This window comes from Brachyistius frenatus, unplaced genomic scaffold (genome assembly GCF_029030835.1).
Source record: "Brachyistius frenatus isolate BFR_SWC_R1_liver_20210118 unplaced genomic scaffold, ASM2903083v1 Contig_61, whole genome shotgun sequence".
Lineage (NCBI taxonomy): Eukaryota > Metazoa > Chordata > Actinopteri > Embiotocidae > Brachyistius > Brachyistius frenatus.
The window spans coordinates 1,166,270-1,180,000 of NW_027210660.1; the positions used below are offsets into that span (position 1 = coordinate 1,166,270).

General features: G+C 40.9%; 1 protein-coding gene across 1 annotated transcript in view; it reads left to right on the forward strand.

The window, feature by feature from the left end:
- The first annotated feature begins 140 nt into the window (after nt 1–140).
- The window catches only part of LOC138625289 (nuclear receptor ROR-beta-like), a 14,640-nt gene continuing 1,049 nt past the window's right edge, over nt 141–13,731 (forward strand). Inside the window, exons 1-10 of the mRNA XM_069706111.1 lie at nt 141–599; nt 6,782–6,867; nt 6,968–7,109; nt 7,665–8,195; nt 9,406–9,527; nt 10,344–10,476; nt 10,636–10,743; nt 11,486–11,596; nt 11,932–12,044; nt 12,169–13,731. The exon at nt 12,169–13,731 is cut by the window's right edge and continues 1,049 nt beyond it. Of these exons, the coding sequence (XP_069562212.1) occupies nt 593–599; nt 6,782–6,867; nt 6,968–7,109; nt 7,665–8,195; nt 9,406–9,527; nt 10,344–10,476; nt 10,636–10,743; nt 11,486–11,596; nt 11,932–12,044; nt 12,169–12,330 (1,515 nt within the window). The 5' untranslated portion in view covers nt 141–592 and the 3' untranslated portion in view covers nt 12,331–13,731. The remainder of the gene's footprint in view (nt 600–6,781; nt 6,868–6,967; nt 7,110–7,664; nt 8,196–9,405; nt 9,528–10,343; nt 10,477–10,635; nt 10,744–11,485; nt 11,597–11,931; nt 12,045–12,168) is intronic.

Below are 13,731 nucleotides of genomic sequence, written 5' to 3' on the forward strand. Positions count from 1 at the left end.
TTTTTTTTTTTTTTTTTAATCTTTAAATTTTATTTCTCGCAATATTACTGCTGTGAGGAAAAACTGAGCACTCGTCAGATACTTGCCATGCCACCTTAAACTCGCTCCCGTCTGCGCGCCCCCGCGAGCGCTGCGAGAGGAGCTGTCGGCAGTGAGATCATGTGAGAGTCCACGCTTGGAGAAAGTAGGTTAGCAGGGTAGACTGAGAGGAAAGCAGGCGGAGAGTCACAGAGCAGAGGGGGGGGTCCGAACACCTCTCTTCCATCGTGGGACTATTCTGTCAAAAAAAAGTTGGACCAAACCTTTCCAGTAGAGCGCCGAAACGGTTACGATGCGAACTAAAGCGACTTCCTGCACTCTTTTATTTTTTTCGGACTTCATCGAGCGATAAACAAGAAGAGTTTCGGGGTAGTTTTCGGTTTTCTTTTTTTTGGCAGTGCGTGACGAAAGCTGACTGCAGCTGGGACGAAGTTAATATTTACAGAGCCAGTTCACTCCGGCTCCAGCGCTTTATTCGCCTCTATTCTGTCACCTACAATAATCCCATGTAGCCGAGTCTTCATCGTCCTGCAGAGAAAAAGAATACAACAAAATGAGAGGTAGGTTGATTTTAATGTCACGATGAATCTCTGTGTTTAGCGGAACTTGGTAAAGACCAAAATGTGGTTCTGTACGTGCTGGTACAGCCACATGTGTGCGCACAAGGATTTGAGTGCGCCTGTTTTCCTCCCAGTCCGTAATAATCCCTCATGACTGGATTATAGCTCCACTGAGCCCGAGGCTGCATGCTGAACGCTGAAGATCAACATGCAAAGGGTAGAGAACTGGAAGCATGGTTTCCAATCTTTAGTATTAACTGGATAAATTCAGTTTTTCTTCAACTTTAATATCTGCTCATGATAACATCAGACCAAGGCTTCAACTGCACACATGCGTAATTACGCATTAGAATTCATAGCGGTGCCAAATGTGCCCGTTTCTGAAGAAGTGTGAGTCACGTCTCACCTGAGTCCTGTAAATTTTGCCAGGGCATCCATGTTAATAGTTATGCAACGACGAGAAGGAGGGGCGTGAGAGGAGGTTGTTGTTAACCAGAACTAGAATTATGTAATCTAGATGTTACTTGAGTTTCTGAGGTGTCTGACCAGTTAAACTAAAAACGTGCACAGTGAATATTTTACAATTTGTACCCATTCGTTCATAATAATTATACTAAATAAATAATTTATTTTGGTATTTATTTATACATGATCATCTGATTTGGCAATATTTTATATTTTGGGGAAATCAAAACAGTCTTTGAGATGTTTGCAAAGTGTTTATTTTCACAGTTGACTTTACAAGATGAGTGTGAGCAGCGCTGGTGGAGTTGTGATGTTGTTGTGATGTGATGGCTGTGCCAGCATGGCCGACTGTGAGTGTACAGAGGGAGAGGGACCCGGCTGTTCCACTGACCCAGTTATGTCACCGAACATTATACAGCGTTCAGAGCGGAGGGAGGTGGTGTGGCTGAGGGAAGAGTCGTGCCGCCGGACGTGCAGCACCATGTGCCATTACAGAGACGGTGGCCTTCAACGTGACAGTGGCCTTCAATGTTTCGCTCCCTGATAGGGGCTGAATTTGAACGTGGCCAGTGGTGGAGACAATTATTATGATCAAGGGATGCTGCTTGTACTAGATGGTTAGATATAATTACACATACATTTGAAAAGCCTCAAATGTCCAATAGTACAAACACATTAATTTGAGATTTATTTTAATACTGTGAAAAATACATTCATTTTTGTGCATTTATGACATCCACAACATAGTTATTGTCAAGTTTCAAAATATTAATTGAAAATGATCTACATGCACCAATTTGGCTCTACATTTACAGATTTCATTTTGAATTTACCATTTACTAATGCTTGGTTGTGCTCTTGTGTTGCATTTAAGGGGCAGGAGTTGCCCTGACATAGACCAACATTATAAACTTTGGTTGTGCAGGACAGGAGATTACCTTCCAGTAGTTTTGTTATTTTGACAGGGGAGGAAGAAAATTGAGGGTTTTTTTTTTTTCACTTTAAAAAAAGGGGGGGGGGGAGGAAGGGGGAGAAAAAAGCATGGGGGCCTCTGGTGGAGGGATGTTCCCTTTCTGGCAGGAAATCCAAATGTAAACAAACTACAGCCCTTTCTTAGCCAGCTGCACTGAAAATGTATGTTAGTCACACAACCTGTTGTTTTCTCACTGGAAAAGCATGTCAGCAGTTTTTTTTTATCCCAGCTTAAGTATGTTTACACGTTTAGTCCAAACTGTAAAGTCATTCCAGCAGTTCTGGCATGCCGACAGACTTTTAGAGGTCTGGTGTTAGCCTGGACCTCTTACACTTCCTCTGGTTTGAGTGCATTTCTACAAAATGTATAGCATTTAGTTTCTACATGTAGACACGATCATAAGACTCACGTGCACGCTGACACTCAGTAAAAAAAAAAAAGCCTATGAATTTCTTAGCTCTGTTCTAATCTCCTGTCTGTGGGCCTCAGTTTGGCCTCCACTGGTATTTGAATCTTTTAAAATAGAGTCCATTAAATTCACCACTAGCCAGACAAGACAGCCTGCAATTTGCATACATTGTGTCTCCACACTTTTGTTCTGTTCGATATCATCCTTGGAGAGTAAAGTAAGAATATTTGTGCGAGTTTATATCTACCATCTCAAGGCTTAGCAAACTTATAATTTTTTTGGAAACAAAACAATCTGGTAAACATTCCCATATTTAACATGATTTCAAAAGCACAAAGCAAAACCAGAGTGGTTTGTTGTGATACAGATCTGTGCAACACTAAGCTGACTTCCTGCTGTGAGGCATGACACAACAAGGGCTTTAGTGTTTCTAATATATAGAGAGCTGCAGCACAAGGTCCCCACCTACTGTTGATTGTGTTTTTCCATCCTGTCAGTCATTCTAATGAGTAGGTGAAAAAAAATTAAAGGACCTCCCGCTTCCATACAGCCCTGTGCCACTCTGTTGCTGGAGTGTAGCTAGCATTCTTCATGTTATTGTATCCTTTATTAATAAGCAAACAAAAACCACCTGTACTTGTACTATGGCAGGTTTTAAGGTTATATAATGGGGAGGTGGCCCCTGTGTATGTTTGCGTGTTTGCACATAAACGTACACAGGTGAATATGTGGATGGTCAAAATTCTTCTGTTATGCTATTGACACACTGACATACTGGCTGCTTGACACACTAGACAGAGAATCCTGCAGGAGAATTATTGGCTGTTTGTTCCTCATTAGATACAGAGAAGTGAACTGTGGGAAGCACAAAGTCAGCGATTTTTTTTTTTGTTGTGCCTCTCCTTACCCCACCCCTACGGAATTAGCCTTTGTAAAGATAACAAGGTTACACATTTAGCTGGCTGATAAACAATCAGAGGCCAACGTGTTTGTCTGAACCGTTAAAGCTGCTGTTCCCTATTTCCTTTCAGAAAAAAAAAAAAAAAAAGGTTTAGTTGTGCTCTGCCTCGAATTAAAACACCTGCTGTACTCAAACATCACTCTTTGTTTGCCGTTTGCATCATTTCTCTTCATTTACTGCATTTCACGCTTTTAGTGCTTTAGTTAAGTGTCATTGGGTGATAAATGTGAAGCGCTACAGGAAGTCTTCATGCATTATGTCAGTGAAAAGCACTGATCTTTTTGGAATGCAGGTTCTCTCAGGGGAACAAAAGGTCAGAGGTGTCAGACCGGTGTTTTAGCACAGGTCAATAATGATATTCAGGGTCAAAGGTCAATGTTGTTTAAATGTTAGTTTGGCTACTGCTGTTGTATCTATCAGCATTGAATTTTCATTGTGTGTTTAGCTAACAACAGTGGTATTTCTGTACAGATAAATCAGTTAAATCATAAAACTATTTTAAGTCACTTTTTGAGCAAGTATGCAGGTAATAGACTGGTCCCAGCTTCTCAAATATGCATTGATGGGGGTTTTCTTAGTCTTTTATGATAGTAAATACAATGGGACTATTGGCGAAAGGTTTAAATGTGAGGTGGGCATTTTCACAATTCTCTAGTGTTTTTAGAGCAAACAATTAAACAGAAAATAATTGGATAAAAGTAATCAGTGGTTAAAATACCTGCTAGATGCAAACAATTTTTTTCTCCACTGCATCATCTTCAAAGCACCCGTGGTAATTTTCTGCACTTATTAATTATTTGTATGTGGGTAATTAGTTTAATTGCATTGTTGTTTTTCATTTATACAGACGAGACAGTCACGTTATATAAGGTATCATTACATCTGTTCCCGCCTCTGGTTGTGCTTGGACATCCGCAGAGAGTCAGAGAAGAGGAGTGAGAAAGTATGTATGTGTGGTTGTAGCAACAGGGGTGGCTGGCCGGGCATCTGTGTAATTCTGGCTCCCAGCACAGGACGAGAATAGAACACGGGTTGAAGCAGAAGCTCAATGTCAAAGACTGTAGAAAGGGGTGGGGAATGAATTGCTAACATTCAAGTTCAGGGTATGTGGTTTTAAGTGGACTGCATCCGGGTATAGTAAGGGCAGTTACAGTTATATTAAATGTGGTTTCTTGTTCATAAATTGACACAGTGAAGCTTCAATTATTATAGAAATAGACTGATAGAAAATCAGTTTAATATCTGTGTTGTGTATTAGCTGAACTGCTGAGTGCAGTTTTTCTAGTTGCCTCTTGTCTAATTTTGCTGTTATATAACAGCTAATTTTCTAAAGCAAGCTACAAGCCTTCAGGGAAATGTTTTATGAGGAAGTCTGAGTGTTGCTCAGCTCCACCTTAAAACTGGTCTGCAGAGAGCTGGGACTGGCTTGCCTCCCTCCTCCCTCTCCCCCTGCAGTGGGAAAGTGTGTCAGTAGGACAGAATGTCCACATGGGCTGACAGGCTACAGCACCTGAGTGACTAATGACTCGGCCAATACCAAGGAGGCTGTGAACACCGGTTTGCCAGTGGGAAAGAGTGCGCGAGGTGGGCGGAGTGTCAGTGTTGCTAGAGTGAGCCTGCTGAATGAGTGTTGTGAGGAATGCTCACAGACAAGTTATATAATCGAGAGAGATGAGGGAGGGGCGGAGGGGAACCTGAGAGAAAGAGAGGAAGGCATGGAGGGAGGGAGGGAGAAGGAGGGGAGAGATGTTTTTTCCATTGCATGCCTGCAGCTGCCCTGATCAGTTGGAGTATTTTAGTCAACAGTTTTAGAGGAAAGACAGCCGACTGTGGCATTAAACAGAAAAAGAAGTGGAAAGTTGTGCTTTCCAGTACCTAAGAGAGGAACAATTCCTCCTCAATCCCTAAGTGGTTTTCCACAGGTCGCCCTTCCTCCTGGTACAACATTTGTGAATCCATCTGGGATTGTACAGACAGCAAGTTTAGCCACCAACGATCTCATGGTATAGTTGTTGTTGTTGTTTTTTTTACAAAAGAGAGAGACCAAGAGAGAAGGAGTCTTTGTGTTTGTGTCATGTGACTCTCTATCTGCTCGTGTAGTCTGTTCCCTCATGGGGGCCACATGCAGGGTCCAGACAAACACACTTCAGGGCAAGTTCTCTTCTCCTGTACTGTTGTGTACTAGTTTCTCGCAGGGTTGTTCCAATCAACAACAAAAGTAAAATAACATATCACTTATGCAACATTGTTACATCTTATATGTCACTCTAGCCTTTTTTTTTTTTTCAAACAAACAAACTATATAAAATTATAGAAAAGGGTTATGTTAAAAGCCTTAACAATAAAGTCATTACTTTTACAAAGAAGAAGTTTTAAATACACACACACCCCTGGTAATGAAACATGTTTCCACCAGCAGGACTGACCTCAGGCTTACAAAGTTTACTCACACTCAACTGACTGACATAAAGTACAACTAAAGTACCTTATGACATCGTGAGTAAAATCTTAAATTCAAATCTGAAACTCAAGGGCTCCCTGGAGAAGACAGGCAAGGCTATTAGTAATGTAACAACTCAGTGAAATAGAAAATGGTTCTAGCTGGAGGCAGGAGATGGCCTTCTACTAGAGCTCAAAGTATACAGAGTCACTGCCGTCTTACTTTGACAAAATAAAAGCATTGGTGACCTTCTCAAGGTCTACAAAGATACAAAGGACCTAATTTTGGCTAAGGCTAACAGATGGAGAAAGCACGATATGTGACATAAATGGGTAAAAGAGAGAGACAAAAATTGTGCCTGAAATATGGCTGGATTCTATTAATGTGATGGAGAAGCTGCAGATTCAATTGTAATAAGCTGATAGAATTTTGGGGTAAAAGAAAAAGCAGGAAGACGATCTGTTACATCTCACTCTTAAAACTGATATATAACAAAAGGGAAAATCAGTGATCTTGTCATATTTAAATATATAGTTTTCTGTATCATTCGTCAGATAAATGGAGGGTATTAATGTTCATGGTATTAATCAGAGATACCAAAGACGAATACGCCAGCATTCAAATTGAGAAAGATAAAAATCAAGCAATCACCAGAATCAGCAGTGATAAGTGAATCATTAACAGTTGTAGTGCTGTATGAACTGCAGGTGTCTGTTTGAAGCTTCTCATAAATATTATTCTTGGGGAAAATCATTTACAAAAACAATAGTCAGTGTAAAACAGCATTTTATACTGATTATCGCTGAATCTATGATGTATGCCAACTACCGGCTTCTGTGTAACTGTGTTTTGTTTGAATAAATGTATTGTGTTACTCAGTGTTGTGTCAGCAGTCGTCTGACCTCTATTGTCTGTGTGGGTTTTTGTCCTGCAGCTCAGATCGAGGTCATCCCTTGTAAGATCTGTGGGGACAAGTCCTCAGGAATCCACTATGGAGTCATCACATGTGAAGGCTGCAAGGTGAGGAGGAAACGCAGTAAAATACCAAAGTTAAGTTGAAACAACCTGAAGTTTGCCTATGATTTACTGTGTTTGTATGTGTTTGTGTGCGTTTGTTTAGGGTTTCTTCCGCCGCAGTCAGCAGAATAACGCCATGTACTCGTGTTCCCGCCAGAGGAACTGCCTGATTGACCGAACTAACCGCAACCGCTGCCAGCACTGCCGCCTGCAGAAGTGTTTAGCTTTAGGAATGAGCCGAGATGGTAAACACACACACACACACACAAAACATGCCTCCCGACACACTTCCTGTAACCATGATTTTCACAACAACTGATTTTGTTAAACTGAGACTTCCACTTACATAAGGGAAGTATGTTTTTTATTTTTTACTGATGCATGTGCTCTCTGCAGCAATGTTCCACATCAGCTTTTGTAGGAGAGCGTTCCACTTGTTGCTATCTTCTGTAAGGCTGCAGAGAGAAAATAAATATGTAGACTGAAGAGGTGATGAACTGTCATTATTCAAACTGAATATACAGTACTCATAAGCAGAGAGATTCTAAGTGAGCTAGAAATATCTTACAATTTGATTGAAGGGAACAGCTTCAGCAAAACAGATGTAAAACTTTTGTTTGGCCACAGAGAAATTGCAATATGTAAGGGCTCTGCAGTAAAGTAAAAAATTTGTTTTTGTAATCAAGATTAATGTGACAACATACCACAACATATATTTAGGGTAATTTAACCCAGCTATGAGGCAAGCAGTTACCTGTAAGATGAGTTTGTTTTCTGACTAAAATGTATTTTCTCTGCAGCTGTGAAATTTGGCCGCATGTCAAAGAAGCAGCGTGACAGCCTCTATGCTGAGGTTCAAAAGCATCAGAAGTCCCAGGAGTGCGCGGGCTCCGGAGGCGGAGGCTCTACCACTCTGTCTTTACCCAGGGAGGATGGAGTCTGTGGCGGCAGTGCCGAAGACGGTGAGGAGGGTCTGAGCCGGTCCTACAGCAGCGGCGGCTCCAGCTCCACCCTCAGCGATCTGGACGACATCGCAGCGTTGCCGGACCTGTTTGACCTGCCGTTGACCCCCGAGGAGGCCAGCGAGTACTGTAGCCTGGAGCTGCTCGGAGGTGGAGGAGCCAGCACCGGGAACACCTCCAACTCATCGTCCTCTTCCTCCACCTCCTCATCCTTGTCCAATCAGAATTCCCCACAGCAGACTATACTGGACACAGCAGACACCAAAGGGATCCAGCTCCTGCATACACACTCTCACACGCATCCACTGCTGGGACACACATATGCACTGCTGGACCACCTGCCTGATGACTGCTCAATAACAGACCTGGGTGAGTACTGAAAATAATAAACAGCAAATAAATTGTAGCTATTCTCCTATTACTCAAACAAAGAGATTGTCACATAGTGTACAAGACGAAATATCGGTTGGTGCCTTGATGTACTCGAATAAAGAGAAAGCCAGTTACTCCGGTCTTTCATGTTAATTTCCTGCGACATGGTCTTCATGCAAAGTTAATACCTCTTCCAACTGTGTCACATTAAATAACTCTTAGGAGCTCTTTTATCGTGGAACATTTGCTCTAAGTTTTCAGTTTTTAATAACAATAGTTTAGTCAAGAAAGTAAATAAAAGCAGAATCAATTATCATTTTTGAGTAATTGAGAAATACAAATGTTTCTGATCAAAAGATAAAATCAGAGCAGTGAAGTGGGGACTATTTCATGACTATGTTTTACAGTTAGATGTAATGATATCAAAATGTAGTGTAGGCTCTTATTTGAACATTTTATAGTAAGTTTTTAGCAATGCTTCCATGGAAAAAGGCAAAAAGTTTGAACAATGAAAAAAAATAATCTAATGAGAGCAACTGATTCAATAAATGATAAAGATGAAAGTATTTCTTATGAACAAGTTAACTCAAACAGAATATGTGGCAGATAGAACAGAAAAACAGGACAAGGAATAGTGTAGATTAAATGAGCAAACAAGCAGGAAATAAACATTATTAAATGGTTGGAAGATGAAAAGTACGAGATCATCTCTCAAAAGAAACAGGGACACAGAAATGGATGGTGGTGTAGTGGTATTTATATGGTTATGTGGCAAATGGATTTTACAGAGGTGTCACTGGAGACCTTGGGGAAGACTAAATTTCTATTTTATTTTATGGTTCATGGAAACAACTAACTGCAGGCCTTGAATGGGCCTCTGGAGACTTTTCAAAAGAAGCATTGAGTAAATATTGTGACTGGTGGATAATAAGTGCAGGAGGTGGGAAACAAAATCCTAACAGCTGTGGCAATAGGATGAGAAAATGAGCCATAAGCAGTCCCTCTTGTCAGTGGTAAACCTGCAGCGGAGCCGTGCAAAGCATGGAGTCATTCATGGTCACACTGCCATGATGTGTGGATACATAAACAATACCGCTGTTGTACACTGAGCCTCTGCTACACCCTCTCTGTCTGTCCAAACACAAGCCAGCCACAAATAACCAGTGAGACGATGCTGAAGTTTGTGTGTACATCTTTTTTTTAACAGAGCGCATCACTCAGAGTATTGTCAAGTCTCACTTGGAAACATGTCAGTACAGCGCTGAGGACATGAAGAGATTCACCTGGGTACAGTACACGTCTGAGGAAACACGAGCTTTTCAGAACAAGGTATGTAATGCAATCCTCAAAGGTGTGAACTGGTGATAATACATATTTTTCTTCTCGTCAACAAATCCACATGAAAAGACCAAAACAAACAATGAATCGATCCTATAAATAAGTATTGTTAGTGCAGTCAAAGCACAATATCCCTCAGTGATTTCCTCATGTTCCTTCTTTACCATTGAACATTGAACATGGACACGGAGGTTTGATTTATGTCGATCCCGCAAACACGACAGACTTCTGTTTTCTGTCTTTTCATTGGATTTGCAGATAAGAAGAAAAATATAGTGAATCACATGCATTCATAGTATTTCCATTGGACCTGTATTATTACTATAACACAATAAAAGCTGAGGCTAATGAATGTATTATTAGCTAGTACTGCTTATATTTCTTTTCAGTGACAGAATAGAAGTCAAAATTCTGTAATTTTCCAAAGAAATAGCACCCTTTATCATTTAATTGTAATACAAATGGTGAGATTTTGAGAAAGGTATTAAGGCAAGTTTATTTGTATAGCACATTTCAACAACAAGGCAATTCAAAGTGCTTCATATAAAACCATTAAAAGCATCAGAACATCAGGCAAAGGAAAAACAAATTTAAAAACAATTAAGAACATTGATCGAAACATTAAAAACAGTCATTAAAACATTAAACAAGCTAAAAATAGAAAAAAAAAGTTGCAGTGCAGTTTAAGAAATAAAATACAGTAATAAAATGCAGAAATGCAGGAAATTGATCAACATCTTTGAAGCGGGACATAGTGAAAGTGACAGACTTGTAATACTCACATCTCTTTTTGTGACTCTTTTTCAGTCAGCTGAGTGGATGTGGCAGCAGTGTGCACATCATATCACCAACGCCATCCAGTATGTAGTGGAGTTTGCCAAACGCATTGCGGGCTTCATGGACCTGTGCCAGAATGACCAGATTATATTGCTGAAAGCAGGTCAGTTCACACTCTAAAATGCTTGAATACTCAATTTACAGTTAATTATTTGAAAGTAAACAAAGTCTGAAACTTGCTAACTGTAGTTCCTTTTTTTTTTTTTGTCTCCTACCTTCTACCTTTGCCCTATTTTTTAAATCATTCATATTACCCTTCTAGGCTGCCTGGAGGTGCTGCTCATACGTATGTGCCGAGCCTTCAACAGCAACAACAGCACCATTTTCTTCAATGGGAAGTTTGCCTCGGCTCAGTTCTTCAAAGCACTCGGTGAGGATCAGATTGGAATGTAGTTGTGTAAGGTTTTAAACATTCAGATAATTCACACACACTCTCAAGCATCTTAAGTTTCTTATGTAAGCAGGAAAATGTTGTGCATTGTACATGCATTGCGCAATAATCACTATTACTGCATTCAAAAATGGCAGGGCTCCTCTACTGACAGCTTACAAATACCCCTCTGCATTGACCAACACAATTCATTATTTTTAATGACATGACTGTAATAATTGTCCCTACACTACAAGACAGACGTCTCACTTTCTATCAAGTCAACAGCTGTTTCATAAAGAAACAACAGGCCTTGAAGAGGCTTTTTGCCTCTTCAGTATCACTAAAGCTCTGCAACAGTGCACTCTAATGAGAGAACTGAAAACAAACAGCATCAATCAAACACAGCAGTAGGCAGCACAGTAAACACATTTTTAGAAATATTTCCCAAATTGTGTCATAAAAGAACGTTTATTTCAGCCAATACAGTGACATTTTTTAAATGAATTAATTTAAACATTTGGATCCTGTGACTTCTGAACGGTCAGACGGACAGTAATGGCCAAAAGAAAATCTGGTAATTTAATCTGACCTGTAATGGCATTTTTAGAGTAGGCAGAGACAGAGGTCCTTGTCAGTCCTTTTACATCACGAGTCCTCCTGGTTTTCTCTTGGTTCTGTTATTTCATTTAGTGGCACTGTTAAAGTTATTAAGTTATTATTTTTGTGTGTGCTTGTGCAGGTTGTGACGACCTGGTCAGTGCCGTGTTTGACCTGGGAAAAGGACTCTGCCGTCTGCAGCTGTCGGATGAGGAGATGGCCCTATTCAGCGCCGCCGTCCTTCTATCCCCTGGTGACTGTCTTTCTTCTGCTTCTGTTTCCCGCTTACGCACACACATTCAAAAACATGATATGTTTAAGAAGAAGTGCACATTATGCTGCAAAACAGTCAGCACAGTCAACACTGTTTTAGCCTTGGTAAAAAAAACATTTGTGGAGTATGTGTTGACATCTAATATTTCCATTTATTTGAATAATATAGCTGTAAAAGCAACAGACTATTCAAAATGTTGTTTTATTGTTTCAGTCAGGAGCTTACACAGAATATATTTTGTAAAACAGCATGAGGCCATTTAAGAGAAATAAACTGGGAATACTTTACATTAAGGGTTTAATGTCTTTCTGCAGCTCGACCCTGGCTGACAGAAGGCCAGAAGGTTCAGAAACTCCAGGAGAAGGTCTACCTGGCTCTGCAGCACAGTCTACATAAGAGCGGTGCTTCTGACGAGAAACTGGACAAGGTAAACACAAACAGTCACGACTCTTTTTCAACACGTAGTTACACATGCTCTCAGCCGATATTCCTCATCGGCAACCAGGAAAACAACTAGGTTGTTTACCTTTGTGTATCTTCTCTCCTCACAGATGTTGTCCAAGCTGCCCATCATGAAGTCTATCTGCAACCTACACATTGACAAACTGGAGTTTTTCCGTCTGGTCCACCCAGAGACCGCTTACAGTTTCCCACCACTGTACCGGGAAGTGTTTGGTAGCGAGATGTCTCTGCCGGACTCCACTAACAGCTAGACAGACAGATAGACAAACCAGAGGGATGGAGAGAGTGTATTAAGCGGTAGGGAAGCAAAAGGAGAGACAGAGAAGGATAGAGATGTTGAAGCTCAACAACCAGCAGTAAAGAGACAATCCAGGACTTTAAATATTCCATCTCCCATGATCCCAAAGTAGTCCTCCATTTTCCCAGCAGGCAAAAGCACCTTACACTACAGACCACACATGCTCATGGTCCTTTGCATATTGTAGCATTAACGACAAAGTGTGTGGGCATCGTAGTAATATCACAGCAGCCCACTTAGCATGTATAAGCGCCATGCTCCAACACTTGTTTAACATCTGATCCACTGTGGATCACCCAACCAGTTATGAATGTACCTCATCAATAAGCACCAGTGCACATGCGAGAACCTAACAACAGTGAATGTACAACCCCACCACTCTGAGACAGACGCATAATATTAGAATAAGTTGTGTTAATTGACAGGTCTCACTATTAATTCAGCTCTCAGCCGATATTCCTCCATATATTCATGCATCTCAGTATGGTACGCATGCGTACACATACCGACAATATCCTCGTACTGACCGTCACTTAGGGACCAAGATCATGAGTCAGAGTTTTCTCTGATATAAGAAGCAACACACATATGACATGACTCACGGCTTAGGCTGAGCTCATTAATCAGCTAAGCACCAGTTTCACACACATTTAGACAGTGATCGGTGCTGCCTTTTTTGTAGGCTCTTGTAATGCAATGAGAAACCTCAGTCCCACACACCCCTTTCCTTGTAAATGCCACTTAAAGACAGGACAAGATGAAATTATGTTTAATTTATATACACATTTATAAACAAATATTTTAAATAAGAATGTAAATAGATGACTATATAAGTATATGGAGAGAGTTGGCATGTGTGAGTTCTGTTCAGAGCGAAAGGGAGAGAAGAGTGGATAGTAAGATGCAAAAGGAAGGACAAAAGATGATAGGATATGCGAGGAAAGCTGATATTAGGACTCCATTTTTTATTTCTATTTTTTTTCTGGACGATTTTTTTTCCTCTCTTGACAAGTACTCTCAGGTTTCCATGGCAACAACCCCCTCTTGCCCCCGACCGGCTAAGGCACGGCCGTCACGCAAGCGACGGGGTGGACACTTGTTGCAGATGCGACAGCAGGGGAGGCAGTATGCTCAAACAAAAAAGGCAAAAAAAACAAAAACAAAACATTGCCTTCCACTTAAACCGTCAGCTTTCAGTCTGCACTGTTGCTGCCCAACCTCCTCACCCTCCTCCCCTGCCTAAAGAGACAAGAGGACAAACTGGACACTAAGGAAAAGAGAAATCAAGGCAAAAGATGACTTCAAGAACTATATGATAAAAGGGGACACACAAAGGTCCCCCCCCCCCACCTGT